At 38.6% G+C, this 16,631-nt stretch overlaps 1 protein-coding gene across 2 annotated transcripts in view; it reads right to left on the reverse strand.

Moving 5' to 3' along the window:
- The window catches only part of MYO1D (myosin ID), a 364,669-nt gene that overhangs the window by 179,669 nt on the left and 168,369 nt on the right, over nucleotides 1-16,631 (reverse strand). For both annotated transcript variants that reach the window (XM_045889402.3, XM_064582345.1), the window contains exon 16: nucleotides 12,035-12,242. In XM_045889402.3, the coding sequence (XP_045745358.1) occupies nucleotides 12,035-12,242 (208 nt within the window). The remainder of the gene's footprint in view (nucleotides 1-12,034; nucleotides 12,243-16,631) is intronic.

Genomic DNA, 16,631 nt, shown 5'->3' on the forward strand with positions numbered 1-16,631 from the left:
TTCGAAATACACGACACATCAGGGAATAGGGGCAAATGAAAAACTAAACCAACAGGATCCAATTTTCAGATAATGATTCTATTCACACTTTTCCTCTTGGCTGGTTTACACAATTATTATACTCAGGTCTGTGCTAACCTTTGAGACTATTTATCATTAATAGCTATGATAGTCTTCTCAGTTTTAGAATTTACTGTTTTCATGATATGCTTATGCTTTAATGAGCTACTTTTAATCCTTCACAAGATCCACCTATATAACCCAACCATAATATGTAATATTAGAATATGCTAAAATATAACCGACCCCTAAAAACATAAAGTGCAAATTTAGCAAGTACAAGAACATAGAAATAATATTATAGTTGGTTAGGACAAATCAACCGGGGCAGTCCTTATGATACAAGATACATGAGCTGCCTTTAGAACACATCATTTTTAAGGATGAAATGTCACTGAAAATCATAATTAATATGCTAAAGACTAGTGTGTCCCATTCTCCAAGGTGCCTCCGCTTCAGGGCTCCTATCCCTAACAATCTGTGGGGAGACAGTTCTAAGTCAACCGGTAACAATGAACACGAACTGGCTATTAGGTGATGTTGAGGAATTATGATTAATTTTAAGTGGTATGGGAGTGGCACGCAAAAGTCCTTATCTGTAGAGATTAGAATGGTATGTAAGGGCGAAATGATCATACGGCTGGGATCTCCTTTTAAAAACACCAAACCAAACCCACACACATAAAAGCATGAGGTGAGGGGCGCCTGGGTGGCTCAGTCGTTAAGTGTCTGCCTTCAGCTCAGGTCATGGTCCCAGGGTCCTGGGATCGAATCCTGCATCGGGCTCCCTGCTCAGCGGGAAGCCTGCTTCTCCCTCTCCCACTCCCCCTGCTTGTGTTCCCTCTCTCACTGTGTCTCTCTCTGTCCAATAAATAGATAAAAAATCTTAAAAAAAAAAAAAAAGCATGAGGTAAGTACTCGATAACTGTTGAACTGCAGGATAATTGTGGAAGCTGAGAGAAGGTATAACATGGCAACTCTTCATGCTCTTCCTTACACTTTTGCGAGTATTTGCAATGTTTCATGCTAAAAATGTCCATAAAGAGAAAATACACTTTCTTTCAAGTTATACTCAGACAGTGACTGTATATGAGGCCCCTCAAATTTAATAAATTCCAGAAACTAGAGTTAGTAAACTTAACATTCCATGATCATAATGTGGTAAAACTAAAAATTACTAAAAAACTAGAAAATGAAACCAAACATACACAAAACATGGATCACCTGGAAATGATTTTTAAAATATTTTAAAATAGTCAACAGATACATGAAAAGATGCTCAACATCACTCATCAGTGGGGAAGTGCAAGTCAAAACCACAATGAGATATCACCCTATCCCTCTCAGAATGGCCAGAATCAAAAAGACAAGAAACAGCAAGTGCTGGTGAGGATGTGGAGAAAAGGAACCGTCATGCACAGTTGGCGGGAATGCAAACTGGTGCAGCTACTGTGGAAAACGGTATGGAGATTCCTTAAAAAGTTAAGAATAAAAATGCCAAATGATCCAATAATTCCACTACTGGATTATTTACCCAAAGGAAATGAAAACACTAATTTGAAAAGATATATGCACCCCTATGTTTACAGCAGCATTATTTACAACAGTCAAGATATGGAAGCAGCCCAAGTGTCCATTGATAGATGAATAAAGAAGATGTGGTGTATATATATACACACAAAAAGGATGAGCTCTTGCTGTTTGTGCCAACATGGATGGACCTAGAGGACATTATGCTAAGTGACATAAGTCAGAGAAAGACAAATAGCATATGGTTTCACTTATATGTGGAATCTAAAAAATAAAACAAACAAAAACCAGAAACAGACCCATAAATCTGATGGTTGCCAGAGGGGAGAACGTGGGGAGATGGGCAGAATGGGTGACAGGGAGTGGGAGGTACAGGCTTCCAGTTATTGAATAAGTCACAGGAAGAAAAGGTACAGCATAGGGAATAGAGTCAATAATTGTACTAGGGTTGTATGGTGAGAGACGGTAGCTACACTGTGGTGAGGACAGCATATAGACTTGTTGAATCACTATCCTGTACCCCTGAAACTAATGTAATATTGTGTGTCAATTATATGTCAACTAAAAAAAAAGAAATAATAAACACTTTTAAATTGGAAAACATATTTTTAAACAACTTTCTGGGAAAGAGGAAATTTAAACATAAAACTAATTAAATGATAATATATCAGGTCTTACAGATAGAGCTAAAGTAGTTCTAAAAAAAATTCCATATCCATTATTAATAAATATGAAAGAAAAAAAATGCATGAAGCACCCAATATGAGAAGTTGGAGAAAAGATAATCTCCTGCTTGTTTCTGCTCTTTCCATTGCAAAAGGAACTGATGAAGATAAAAGGCAAAATTAATAAATGAGAAATAAGAAAATGGTGGAACAAATAAATCAGAGAGCTGGTTCACTGAGGAAAAAAACAGTAAAATGCATCATTAACTAAAGTTGATAAAGAAAAAAGAGAGTGAGCACAAATCAAATTCACAAAATAAGAAATGGTAAGAGGGGAATGACTAAAGACACAGGGGAAATGAAAAGAAACATAAGAGATTACTTTGTTCAGTTCTATTCAATTAAATTTGAGAACCTGTATGATTTTCTAGGAAAATACAAATCACCCAAACTGATTCCACAGAAGATACAAAATAAAAACACATCAATTGTTATGCAGAACTAGAGAAAGTTGTTGAAGAGTTATGAGCCAACAAATACCTCCTCTTAGATATCTTCACAGGGAAATTCAACCTGAACAGATTAATTCCCATGGTATTAGACTGTTCCAAAATATGGGAAAAGAAGGTTATCTTGCTGAGGCAAACATTATACTCACACTGAACTGATTAGTACCATTCTCAGAATTGATAGCTCAAAAGAGAAAAAAAATTACACGAGCATCTTGATCCCTGCAAAGAAGTAATTCCACTTATATATTTTTTAACATCTACTCTTGATTTTGAAAGTACTCTTCTTAACACAACGGAAATGGATGGATACCTCCTTAATGTGCTCAAATGTATCTACCTCATCGCATGCATAAATAGAAACTCAGTGGAAGCATTCCCAGTAAATTCAGGAACATTAAGGATGTCCAGTATCACCACTCCCAGGAAATTTCACAGGGGAGGCTTTGCAGAAGTGTGGTCCCCTCCCCATCACATGACTGCCAGTTTGAGGGCAGTGGCCCAGATGTAACAGCTAATCCTCACACAAGAAGAAATTGTCCCATGTGCCATCTCAAAAAGGACACTGGATCTTCCATGATTCTATATGTCCTTTACCAAACATTATATCCAGTGTGCTTAAATACCACTGATGTACTGATAAAAACAGGTAGCCTTATTTTTGTATAATATTCTCACAATATCAGTTTGTCAGTAGAATGCCAAATATCATTTTGAATTTTTAAAACAAGATCACTAACTACCCCCTACGATTCCATCCTGAACTCCATATAAAATTGGAAACAACAATCATACATGAGGTTAGCCCATACTCTGAATATTTTATCTCACTAGCTTGAGGGTCTTTTTCCTCCTTCCTCAGCTTTATCATAACCTCTTTTTCACACTCACCTATTTTTCACCCTTTCTTGTCCACTCATTCCTTTGTTCCCCCATACCCTGCTTATGAGATTGTGCCAATTTTGCTATGGCCTAATAATTAAACCACTACCATCTTCTAACCAGGAAGCTACCAGATAAGCGGGGTGCCTGGGTGGCTCAATCGGTTAAGCATCTGCCTTTGGCTCAGGTCATGATCCCAGGGTCCTGGGATCGAGCCCCGCATCAGGCTCCCTGCTGCAGGGAGCCTGCTTCTCCCTCTCCCACTCCCCCTGCTTGTGCCAGCTCTCTCGATCTGTCAAATAAATAAATAAAATTAAAAAAAAAAAAAAGGAAGCTACCAGACAAGCAAAAATAAAACTCTGGGAGCCTCTGGACCCTATAAGGCCAATGGAGCTGAATACTTGGAGTGTGAGGCTTCTATTATTTCCTCTCTAAACATGTCTATAGTTTCACATGACTGTAATAGAAGATTGCCAACTGACTTTAGATTCAAATTTGACTGTAGACCTTCCAGTTCCTAGTACCAGGGTGCAGTACAAGCCCTGAGCACATTTAGGATGGAATACAAACTGGAAAACTCATGGCAGGTGGTGTGAGGCAGGTCAGGGGCTAGCATGATTTACATTTCCAAAGGGCTGGCAGCTATAAATGCAATCCCAGGGTCCCCATAATTTGCTTGGAGGAAAATGATTAAAGCCTGAAGATAGTACTTTAAGAAAGAATGTCTAGGTTTAGCAGTCTTCAGGATGTGACATAAGAAGGGCCTTCACCTCTTTACCACACCGTGGCACACTGGCAAGGATCATTCCATTCCTGGTGCTAGGATCAAAGCTGTGCGATCTGAAATGGTCCCGGGAAGTGACATGGTGACTAATTAAGATCTCTATCCACAATCAATTATAGATACCCTTTAAGAAAGGGCTAATTCCCCCAGATGAAGACACAATTCACAAAAGCACCTCTTACAGATGGGTCAAGAAAGCCTCTCTTCAAATCCATTAACCTATTCTGAATTTGTTAATGGCCACACAAAAGATAAACTTCCCTGATATTTTCTATGTCCCTTTGAGAATCCATCTTTCATGTCACCTTTTATGACAATTTTGATCTTGCCCTATGATTCCCTAAAATGAAAACATAAATTTAAAACTCTATATGCACCAAAAACAAAAAGGGGGGGTTTCTTGGGAGGATCCATACCCTGATCCTCTCCCAAGACAGTGACTTATTTTAAATGAAATGTGTACAGAATATTAGAGAATCATGACTCTTTGTAATGCACTTGGTGTGGTATTTTCATTAAAAATTTTATTAGAAACTATAGTCTTCCCTCAGGGTTTCCCCAACGAGGCAACAAATGAGTGTCTTATTTTCCGAGAATTAATGAACACAACATAGAAGATAAGTGATAAAAAAGCCAAAACGAGGAAAGTCCACGTTGAGGAAGAAAAAAAGCTACCACAACAAAGTCAACTTGGACAGATTAGCCTCACAACACACTCACTATACACGTAACCTCAGCCCCACGTGCTTGCTGCTGAGCTGACTACTGATCTCTCCACACCTCTTTGCGTAAAGCTGTAATTCTGAAAACTTTAAATAGTTCTTCAGTGCTGCCTGGAAAAACCATCTTATCTGATTTCTCATTCAAATGTGATGTAAGGAACACACACACAGACTCCTATGTAGAGGGTAAGTGAAGCAATTATGTATTATGAAGGGAACAGAAGTGTGACCTTTACAAACCCCACTGGCTATCCCTATTCATTTCTTTCAGTGATGCAAAGATGCGCACACAACAACTGGGGTTGCGTACAAACACTCTTTTCAATATTCAGGCAAAACATTCAGGTTTTAGTCATTCAGAAAGGGGTGTTTAGAAGAATAAAAATATCCAGTGCTTCAGTGAGGCCAGGTCTTTCATGCATCAGCTGGTGGGAGAATAAATTGGTCCAATCTTTCCAGAAGCTGTTTGACGATGGGTACAGAAAATCTTAAAAGTGTGTATCATTTAAACCAAAAATTTCTGAGAATTTATTCTAAGAAAATAATCAAGGATGATGACAAGTGCTTACTAGTAGTAACAACAGCACGAGCAGTAACAACAATAGCTAATATGTATTGAACTCTGGGCTAGGCACTGCTCTAGGTAAGCAGAGCTGTGCACTGCGGTGGGGCCTATAGAGTGAAAAACGGGAAAAACCTAAACATCCAGTAATAGATTGATTGAGGAAGCTCTAGGAAATCATTTACTAAGGACCGAGTCAGCCCTTATAAATACACAAATACGTGTTTACACATGTAAAGATGGAACAAAAAAGTATTACATAACTAGATGACATGATTCCATTTATATTTAATATAAAATAAAATTGTATTTTAAAAATATAAATTTGTTTTTCATTTTCCTACATGAACTTGTATTGCTACTACTTATGTACTATAAAACCAATAAAAGTCTTTGAACTCTAGATGGTTTTTTAAAGATAGTTCTTTCTTTCTTTCTTTTTTTTTTTTAAAGATTCACCTATTCATTTTAGAAAGAGAGCGAGAGACCAAGTGCAGGGCAGAGGGAGAGGGAGAGAGAATCTCAAGTAGACTCTGCACTGAGCATGGAGCCCAACGTGGGGTGCAATCCCACGACCCTGAGATCACGATCTGAGCTGCAACCAAGTGTTGGACATTCAACCAACTGAGCCACCCAGGTGCCCCTAAGATGGCCATTTCTTTTAAAAAAGATATTTGTAGCAATTACACAAATCTAAAATGTCAAGCATATGACCAAATATATGAAGATAAATAAGATGCACTAAACAGATTATCTGTAATTCTTGATACTGAACATTCAGTGGTTTAGATAGTTACAGTGTAGAACTACACATTTTTTATGAATCAGAAAGCAATGCAATTTGTATCTTTTCTGCAATCTTGGTGGTTTGTTCCTTTAAGGATAACAATTTTGGAGGTTCTGGTTTTAGTCAACATCACTGATTCTGCCACTTCCAACTTGCTATTAAATCTCTATGAAGGTGCAGAAAAGGTATGACAATACATTGAAAGTTAGGTTCTCACATGTTAAAACCTGTAACACAGTATGATATTGGCACAGGAATTGTCAATGGAATAAAACAGTGAGTCCTGAAAATAGACTCAAGTATATATGGGAATTTATTATTAGACAAAAGCAATTGTCCAAGAATTTTAATTTAGTGGAAAAAAGAGGAATTTTTAAATGAACTGAATTAGAATAGCTGGTTTTTAATTTGGAACAAAACAGAGTTGGACCCTTATATAATACCACATATAAAAACTAAATCCCAGATCCAAAACTTTTTTGAAGAAACACAAAGATACAAAGAAAAAAGATAAGACATATTAAGTGGAAAATTTCATGTTGAAGAGTACACCACAAATGAACTCAAATGACAAATGACAGCTTAGGAAAAATAATTACAATACATAAAGATAAATGCTCCCACAAATTCATAAGAAAAAGATAAACAACCCAATAGAAAAGTGGGCCAAGGGTACAAATAAGCAAATAACAGAAGAGGCAACCCAAAAAGGCCAATAAATACGCCCTCATGAAGAGTCATGAGAATACAAAATTAAAGTAGAAATGAGATACCATTTCTTACTGATAAGAATGGAAAAAATTCAAAAGCCTGGTAAAAGTCACCGCAGTTAAAAAAAAAAAAAATGGGGAAAAAAAGTTCACTTACACTGTGGGCTACACAATGTGAATGGTGAATATGTATGATGATTACAAACATATACACCCTTCAAGCAATAATCTTGCTCATGGGAATCCAGTGCACAGAATGAAGACATTAGCATAGAAGTATCCAGGGCATAGGATGAAGTATTCCTACATGTATAAGGAAGTCTATTACAGTTACAGGAAGACTGTGGGAGTGTCCAGAAAGGAGTTAACACAGCAGGCCTGAAACTGTATCCTTAGAAAGGCCTGCTTCCAAGGTTGGCCCTTGGCCAGTGTCTGCGAACTTGACTGGGAAACAGTTTCACATGCTGATATAAAACTTTCCCTAAATGATAAGAGTGGCTAAATGTGGTTACACTGCTTGTGCAAACAGTGGGGTTTATGCTGCATACCTGATGTCCTTCTTCGAGTCTGGGATTTTGGCAAATGTTGTGCAGAGGGTGCCTACATAACTGGTCCCCAGTAACAACTTTGAGCACTGAGTCTCTAATGAGCTCCCCTGGTAGACAACACTTAGCCTATGTTGTCACAATTCATTTCTGCAGGAATTAAGCATGTCCTGTGCAACTCCATTGGGAGAGGACTCTTGGAAGCTTGCTCCTGGTTTCCTCTGGGTTTTACCCCCTGTGCCTTTTCCCTTTGCTGATTTTGCTTTGCATCTTTTTGCTGTAATAAATTTAATTCATGAGCACAACTATATGCTGAGCCCCATGCATCCTTTTAGTGATTCACCAAAGCTGGAAGTGGTCTTGGGGACCCTTAGACATAGGTGGTGGGGAGGAGATGTGGGCAGAGAAGGTAAATGTGGGGAAAAAATTACCAAAACACTATAAAAAAAGAGAAAGGTGCTCATAAAAAATCACCATGTGAACCACGATCTCAATATTATAGTACATATACTTGTCTATATGCACAGTAAGATATTAGAAAGGATGGCCACCACAACATTAATAGTTTGTTACCTCTGGATAGTGGGATTTTAGGTGATTTTCCACAGTTTCTCTTATAATTTTCGGTATGGTTTGAATTTGTTTTTGCAGTAAGTACACTTTAATTGTATAATCAGAAAAAAAAGATAAAGCTATTTTTTTATTTAAAAGGGAAAAATAAAAGTCAATTGTTGGAGATTCTGGTTTAAAATAACATCTCCTGGGGCACCTGGGTGGCTCAGTTAGTTAAGTGTCTGCCTTCGGCTCAGGTAGTGATCCCAGAGTCCTGGGATCGAGCCCCACATGGGGCTCCCTGCTCAGTGGGGAGCCTCCTTCTCTCTCCCTCTGCCTGCTGCTCTGCCTACTTGTGCTCTGTCAAATAAATAAAATCTTAAAAAAAATAACATCTGATGCTCCCTCCCCTAACTTCCTGTTCCATTCCTATAAGGTTACAGAAAAAAATAAAAACACATAGCACATGAAAACTTAGGTGACTGATGACCTATTCCCAGAAGCTGAGAGAAACTTCCAATACTTTTTATGGCCTGTGGAGTTGGTTTAAAAAACAAATCAGTATATCGCCTATATCATACCCTAGAATGGTCTGCCTGAGAATTCAGAGAAAGATCCTTATTTCCTGCTCCACTGCTTTATGGTTCAGTAATGCAAGATCTCCATCACAGAGCACCCTGGACATTCTTTCCCCCATGGCAAGGGTGACAGCTTTTGAAGTAGTCATTCCTCTTTTAGAACCTCCCTTTTCTACGTAGAAATTGTAATTTCTCACCAGAAGGAAAGCAGAGGCGCTGTAGAGAGGACAGAAAAAGGAAGAGCCGTAGTAGGTGTGCATACCTCCTATGCAAGAGCTGGCCACTGGGGCTGGGGGCACCATCTTTGACTAGTAGAACTGTGGCAGATTAAAGTCTGTGGGACACATCGTCCACTGTGGAAGAAGTGAACAAATTGCCACTGGAGACTGAAGACCAGGATTCTACCAGCTACCAAGTGGACAGAAAGTGAGTTCAGGGTAGGGCGACCATACAATGTGTTATCCATAATTATCCATAGCAAAAGTGACACTTTTGAGAGCGAAAGGGGTATGAGAGACAACAGTGATAAACCAGGACTGTCCCAAACAAATGGAGAGGGTTGGTCACTCTCCTTCAGGGCCAAACCCTGAGCCCGAGTCAATTTCTTGAATAGGTATGAAGTAGAAAAACAAACTATCAGATCTGCCAAAAGAATAGTAACAACAACAAAACACCACTGGTAAGTACTGAAGATCAAAAGAAAGGATTTAAATATACAGAAGAACAGATATATGAAAATAATTGACCATGGCAGACAGAAAACAGACACCCAACCTGCATAAAACAGAACTGAGTAAAAGCAGTACAAAAGGAGCCAGTTAATACAAGGAAACTGTTTCAGGATGAAATAGAATTTAGTATTCCACTCCGAAAGATTTTCTGAGTTCTAGGCAAAATAAATAGAAGACAGCAAAACTTAGAAACATGTTGGCGATTGGAAGGAAAGAGAAAACCTTCATTATTTGCATATGAAATAACCATTTGCCCAGAAAAACTAACAGAATCAACAAAGGTTGCATTCTGGATATGGATAAACCAACATAAGCTCATATTATTTCTCTGTACCAACACTGGCATGTAGAATAAAAAATTCACAGCAGTAACAAAAACAATGAGATATCTAGGAATTAACCATGAATTCACACAGCCTCTCTAAATCTAAAGGTCAAAGAAATGATTTAAATAAGCCCATTCTGTACTCTTAAGATGATTTAATATTGTAAAAATGTTAATTCTTTCAAATTAATCTATAAATTCAATGCCATCCTAATAAAAATCATTGTTGAATTTAATGAACCCAATAAACACACATTAACATTTATATTACAAAATAAAGGTCTATGTGTAGGTTAATCCATCTGCATAAAGAAGAGTAAGAAGATGACTTATCCTACCATACACTAAGACATACTGCAATTGAAACTATGTGGCATCAATGTAAAAATGGGCAACTGTATAAATAAACATTCAGACTACATGCACATGATAACATATGATAGAGGTGGCAACGCAAATCAATGGGAAAAGGACACACTGTTCAGTAGATGGTTCTGAGAAAATGGTTCACCATATGGGATAAAATGAAACCGGATTCCTATGTAAAACCACATATATAGGTAAGTTCTAAATGGATTCAAGACCTAAATGTGGAAGATAAAAGTATACAGTTCAGAGGAGAAAACAGAGGCTAGTATTTTTGTGACCTGGAGACAAAGAAAGCCCTCTTCAACAAAATGTAAGACAAAGAATTGAAGAATTTGATAATGTCAAAATTAAGGATTCCCTTCAGGGCACCTGGGTGGCTCAGACAGTTGGGTGTCCGACTCTTGGTTTTGGCTCAGGTCGTGATCTCAGGGTCATGAGATCAAGCCCTGTGTCAGGCTCCATACCTGCTTAAGAGTCTCTCTCCCTCTGCCACCCTTTCCTTCTCTAAAAAAAAGAAAAAAAAAAAAGAATATATTTTAAATGTCTAATGTAAATAGGTGATTAATGTCCAAAATACTCAAGGAATTCCTGCTAATCAACAAGAAAATGATACCAGCTCCAGGAGAAAAATGGACAAAGGACATGAACTGGCAGTTTACAGGAAGACCCAAAGAGCAAATAAGTATTTAATGAGATGCTCAGTTTCAATGGTAACCAGAGAAACACAAAGTAAAACAGCAGTGAGATATCATTATACCGAGGCGCCTGGGTGGCTCAGTCATTAAGCGTCTGCCTTCGGCTCAGGTCATGATCCCAGGGTCCTGGGATCGAGCCCTGCATCGGGGTCCCTGCTCAGCAGGAAGCCTGCTTCTCCCTCTCCCTCTGCTCGTGCTCTCTCTCTCTCAAATAAATAAATAAATCTTAAAAAAAAAAGATATCATTATACCTATTAGTCTTGCAAAATTGAGGTGGCTGGATGTTACTAGTCAGGATGTAGGCACATAGTAACTCTCTTAGTGAGCTGGTGCAAACAGACAGTCCTTTTGGGGAGGAAATGGGCACTACTTATACCAGTCAGGTCTACGTACACCATCTGACCCAGCAGCTTTTCTCTTGGTATACATCCCATAGAAAATATACCTCTCGCAGAGGAACAAGATTTTTAAAAAGATACATACATAATTTTTTAAATATTAAAATGGTTCATATGGAAGGCATGGAAATGGGTATGGTGGATAAAAAGAAAAACATGACTGAGTGAATGATGAATGAATAATGAATGATTGCTACTATGATTTAATGAGCTTCAAGTTAGCACCCCACTCCTCATTCAAGTGCTGGTGCTGGTTATGATGGGTGAGCAGGGGGTTTTAAACACGTCGACAAAACTTCTGAATTACAAGATTAAAAAAAAGTCCTTTACCCAGTAAGGCTGAGGGAAAAAACCCAGCTAATTACAAGAGACAAAAAATTGGCTACTTCAGACATCTCCCCAACTTTAAATACTGGAAGATAAAATGTCTTGAGTTTTGAGGATAGAGTAATTTTGAGCTCAGGCAGCCAAATAAATTTTCCATGTGTGAAGGCAACAGAGAACATTCTAAGATAGGCATAGATACAAAGAATATACCATCGTGAACAATGCTTGAATGAAAGAAAACATCCAGCAAAATTTTAAGAACATAAAAGCAAGACCTGATCCCTATATAAAATATAAAATTACCTTTTGTAGAAAGAGGACAATCCTTATGAGCACTTGGGCACGGAGTTCCTCCAAGGTAAACAGTGTTCGGGGTGTTCGAATGAAAATTTTGGTTTTCCCATAAGCTACATCATCCTGAAAACCACAATGTTCAATCAGCTTCTTGACAGCCTCTTTGTCTGAAGGGAGATCATGGTTGGGCCAGGTGAATTCAGAGATCATCTTGTATCTGTGTGAAAAATGAACAGGGTACAAGTTAAGGGAGAAAAACCTTATGGTCTCAATAGATGCAGAAAGACTATTTAATAAATTCAAGACACTTCATAAATAGAAAAAAAAAACCTTAGTAATGAATTCTGTTCACTAACCTGATAAGAGATGTAGAAAAAGACTTTAATAAGATACAACACTCCTCATGATAAAGACTTACTAAACTAGGGATAGAAGGGTTCTTCCTTAATCTAGTACAGACTAATTTACCAAGAACCTACAGCAAATATCATTTATAAATGGGTAACCTTTACAAATTCTCTATATGCAAAGAAACAAGATAAGGATCCCTCGATCATGGTTTTCCAGCCAGTACAGTGAGACCAATAAATAAGCTGGTATGATTGGGGAAGGAATAAAACTCATATTATTTATGATTCACTTCAAAGGAAATGAAGCAGATCTTCAGATGAAAACTATTATCACTAAAAGAAAACTAAGCATATAAGATCAGTACACAAAAACCAATTGTGTTTCTAGGCGCAAGCAGCCATGTTGGCCTTTCATAAGGCAGCTTGTCATACACCAGCTTCTTCATGAGTGAAAACAAGCAAGATGGAAGTCACAGGGTCACAGCCTCCTTTCAAAAGTGATATTCTATTACTTTTGCCAAATTCCATTTTGCTAGAAGCAAATCACTAGGGCCAGCCCACATTCAAAAGAAGGGGACGGCAAAGGGCAGGAGTGCCAAGAGGTGGGATCACTGTGACCATCTGAGAAGGCTGCCAACCACAGCACTGCCCCCCACACCCCGGTGCCAAGTTGTTTAATACATGTAGCCAAATTCAGTCGTTTCTTTCATATATTACATCGGAATTTTAATCCATACAAGAAAGGCGCTCTTCCCACTTGGGTTACAGAGTAATTTACCTATGTGTTCTTCTAGTAGTTGGATGTTTTCATTGTTTACATTTAAATCTTTCATCCACTTGGGGTTTATTTTGGTATACGGTATGAGGTATGCATCCAATTTTATCTTTTGACAAGTGGCCACCCAGTTGTTCCAACACTATTTACTAAAAAGTCCATCTTTCACCCTGTGATTTAATATGGCATTTTAATCATATACTACATTTTCATATGTACTTCAGTGTATTTCTAGACATTCTGGTCTGTTTCATTGCTCTGTCTGTCCGTCTCTGCATCAGTCCTATGTGGTTTTATTTTTATTTATTTATTAAGATTTTTAAAAATTTATTTGACAGAGAGAGAGACAGCGAGAGAGGGAACACAAGCAGGGGGAGTGGGAGAGGGAGAGGCAGACTCCCCCACTGAGCAGGGAGCCTGACATGGGGCTCAATCCCAGGACCCTGGGATCATGACCCAAGCTGAAGGCAGTTGTCCAACCGAGTGAGCTACCCAGGGGCCCCAATCATAGATGTCTTAGTATATTTTAGTATCTGGTGGTCTCTCCTCATCCTTTTCTTTTTAAAAGGTTTTTCTAGCTATTCCTGCTTGTGTATTTTTCTATATGAACTTTAGAATCAATCTGTATAGTTCCAGGGGGAAAACAATCACAAAACAAACAAATCCTTACTAGTATTTTTATTGGGTTCCCACATTAAATTCATTAAATTTATCTATGATGTTGAATCATCCTATCTAAGAACAAGGGATGTCTTTCCACTTGTTCAAGTCTACTTTTGTGCCTCCTGGGAGTCTTTAAATGGTCTTTGTTGGGCTTCACACATTTCTTGCTGAGATACCTAAGTGGCTTCTGATCCCTTCTTCTTGATGGATCTCTCTTTTCTGAGCTTCCATGATAGCATGATCTCCCTGATGTCCGTCTGTCTCTCTGGATATTTCTTCTTGATCTCATTTGCTGGCTACTGCTCCTCCATTACTGGGCCCTCAAATGTTGGAGGACCCCAAGGCTCATATCAGGTCCCCTTCTATGTACAACCTCCCCACGTCACCTCATCTACTCCATCCACTTTATTTTTCAATTCATGAATTTTCCATAGCCCAGCTCTGAGTTCTGAGCTTTAGATGCATACATCCAATGCCCACATAAGTCTTGAGGGCGTCTTACATTTCTTTCACTTTCCCACCTCAGTGCCCACAGTTACTAGACCCAGAATCCTGGGAATTGTTATTTGATCCCTTCTCTCCTCTATCTGTCCTTCTAATTCATCATCAAATCCTATTGGGCTTACCTCTAAAATATATTTAAAATTCAACTACTCTCATTTTTACTGCCACAATCCTAATCCAAGCCACCATCAAGCTTAGTACAATAGACTCCTGAATTGTTTTCCAGTTCCTCCCCAATCCATTCTGCAAGCTCAGCTGCCACAGGACTTTTCTAGAAAGCCTTACATCATTTTTATCTTTTACTGCTCTCCCCCTTCAGCACTATACTCCAATCACATTGGCCTTCTTTAGGGTCCTGTAGTGTGGTTGTCTCTTTCTTCCTTTAGAGCCTTTGCACATGCTGTTCCCATTGCCTGGATGCTTTTTAATCTACTACTTCAAAGCCCGGCTCCTGCTTATCCTTTAGACTTTTACTGTCTTCTTTCATCAACCATCAACCTCCATTACTCCTCTCTATACATTTAAAAGCTTACTCACTTGCCAGATAGGGAGAAACCAAATGAAAGAGTTCAAATATGAAGAGAGAGATAATATCACATGAAAAAAGGAAACAAAATCAGAATCATCCCAAATTCATTATAACACTAGAATAAGAGTCAACATTTGGGCTATAATACAGGTAGTCATGGTGTGTTTGAAATTTTCGGCATACCGCAGAAGCTGGAAGCAACCCCCCACCACACTGCTCAGCCAAGGTGCTCTTCCTTTCTTCCTGATGGTAAAATGGCAAGACCCCAGTTCTCCCACAAACCAGCATCCTGAACTTGTGAATTAAAAAGCTGAACTCATCTGCTTCCTGACAACAAGTATTATCTCCCTGAAAGACTCACACAACTTTTAAGGTTATTAGAACATTTAAAATCCTTCTCTCTTTTTTCAATAAAAGAAATGAAAATAAAAGTGACAAGTAAAAATGGAGGTTCAAACCTAGCTTTAAAAAATCTGCAGAATCTAAAAGCAAAAATTTACAGTGGAAAATGTTACTTTTTCTCTTGCCAGCATCAGAACCATTAGTCCAATACACACTGTCTATCCCACCCCACGTCCCACTATTAATTAGTTCAATTGGTGTGATAGTAAAATAACACGGCCATCTCCCAATCAGAACACATTCATCTTATGTAAAGCTGAAGATAAAGACAGTCTGCAGAGTAGACATAGGCTATTTTCCCAGACGCATATCCCACGGCCTCATACAGCACCCTTCCTGGATGATTCTAGAGAGGACCTAATCTTGACTTACATAATCATCAATCAGATAGACTTGACTTTCCACAATTCTGTCTTGTAAAAGGTAAGTTTAACACATTTATTGTGATTATTAATATGTGTCTAATGTCTCAACTTCTTTTATATTTTCTATCAGATGTGCCTTCTTGCTGTTGCTTTTTACTGTTTTTCTATTGGACAGACTGTTTTCTTTCTTTTTTTTAAATTTAATTTTATTATGTTATGTTATTCACCATACATCACATCATTAGTTTTTGATGTAGTGTTCTGTGATTCGTTGTTTGTGTATAACACCCAGTGCTCCATGCAATACATGCCCTTCTTAATACCCATCACCGGGCTAACCCATCTCCCTGTCCCCCTCCCCTCTAAAACCCTCAGTTTGTTTCTTAGGGTCCATAGTCTCTCATGGTTCATCTACCCCTCTGATTTCCCCCCCTTCATTTTTCCCCTCCTACTATCTTTTTTTTTTTTTTAACATATAATGTATTATTTGTTTCAGAGGTACAGATCTGAGATTCAACAGTCTTGCACAATTCACAGTGTTCACCATAGCACATACCCTCCCTAGTGTCTATCACCCAGCCACCCCATCCCTCCCACCCCCCACCACTCCAGCAACCCTCAGTTTGTTTCCTGAGATTAAGAATTCCCCATATCAGTGAGATCATATGATACTTGGACAGAATGAATTTTCTTTATTTCATTTTATTTTCTCCTTTGATTTGAAAGCCATCCCTTCAATTGTGAGGCACTGCACTGATGGTAGGCTCAGGAGGCAAGGGCCTGAGTCCAAACAGGGCTCCCACTTGCCATGACGTGGCTCTGTGACCTGGGGCAAGTTACTCAACCTTTGGGTGCCTCCGTTTCCTCATCTGCATAAAAATGGGAGATGCCATCTTCTCCTTATCTGGAAGTCACCTCCAGTGACTTACTACCTACTACACCGTAGGGCACTCAAATCAGTGCCTGGGATATGCAGTGAGCAACTCACAGTGTTAGCCACCATTATTATCATTGTCTT

This window comes from Mirounga angustirostris, unplaced genomic scaffold (assembly GCF_029215605.1).
Source record: "Mirounga angustirostris isolate CCGP_5_RB_7025 unplaced genomic scaffold, mMirAng1.0.hap1 SCAF_17, whole genome shotgun sequence".
Lineage (NCBI taxonomy): Eukaryota > Metazoa > Chordata > Mammalia > Carnivora > Phocidae > Mirounga > Mirounga angustirostris.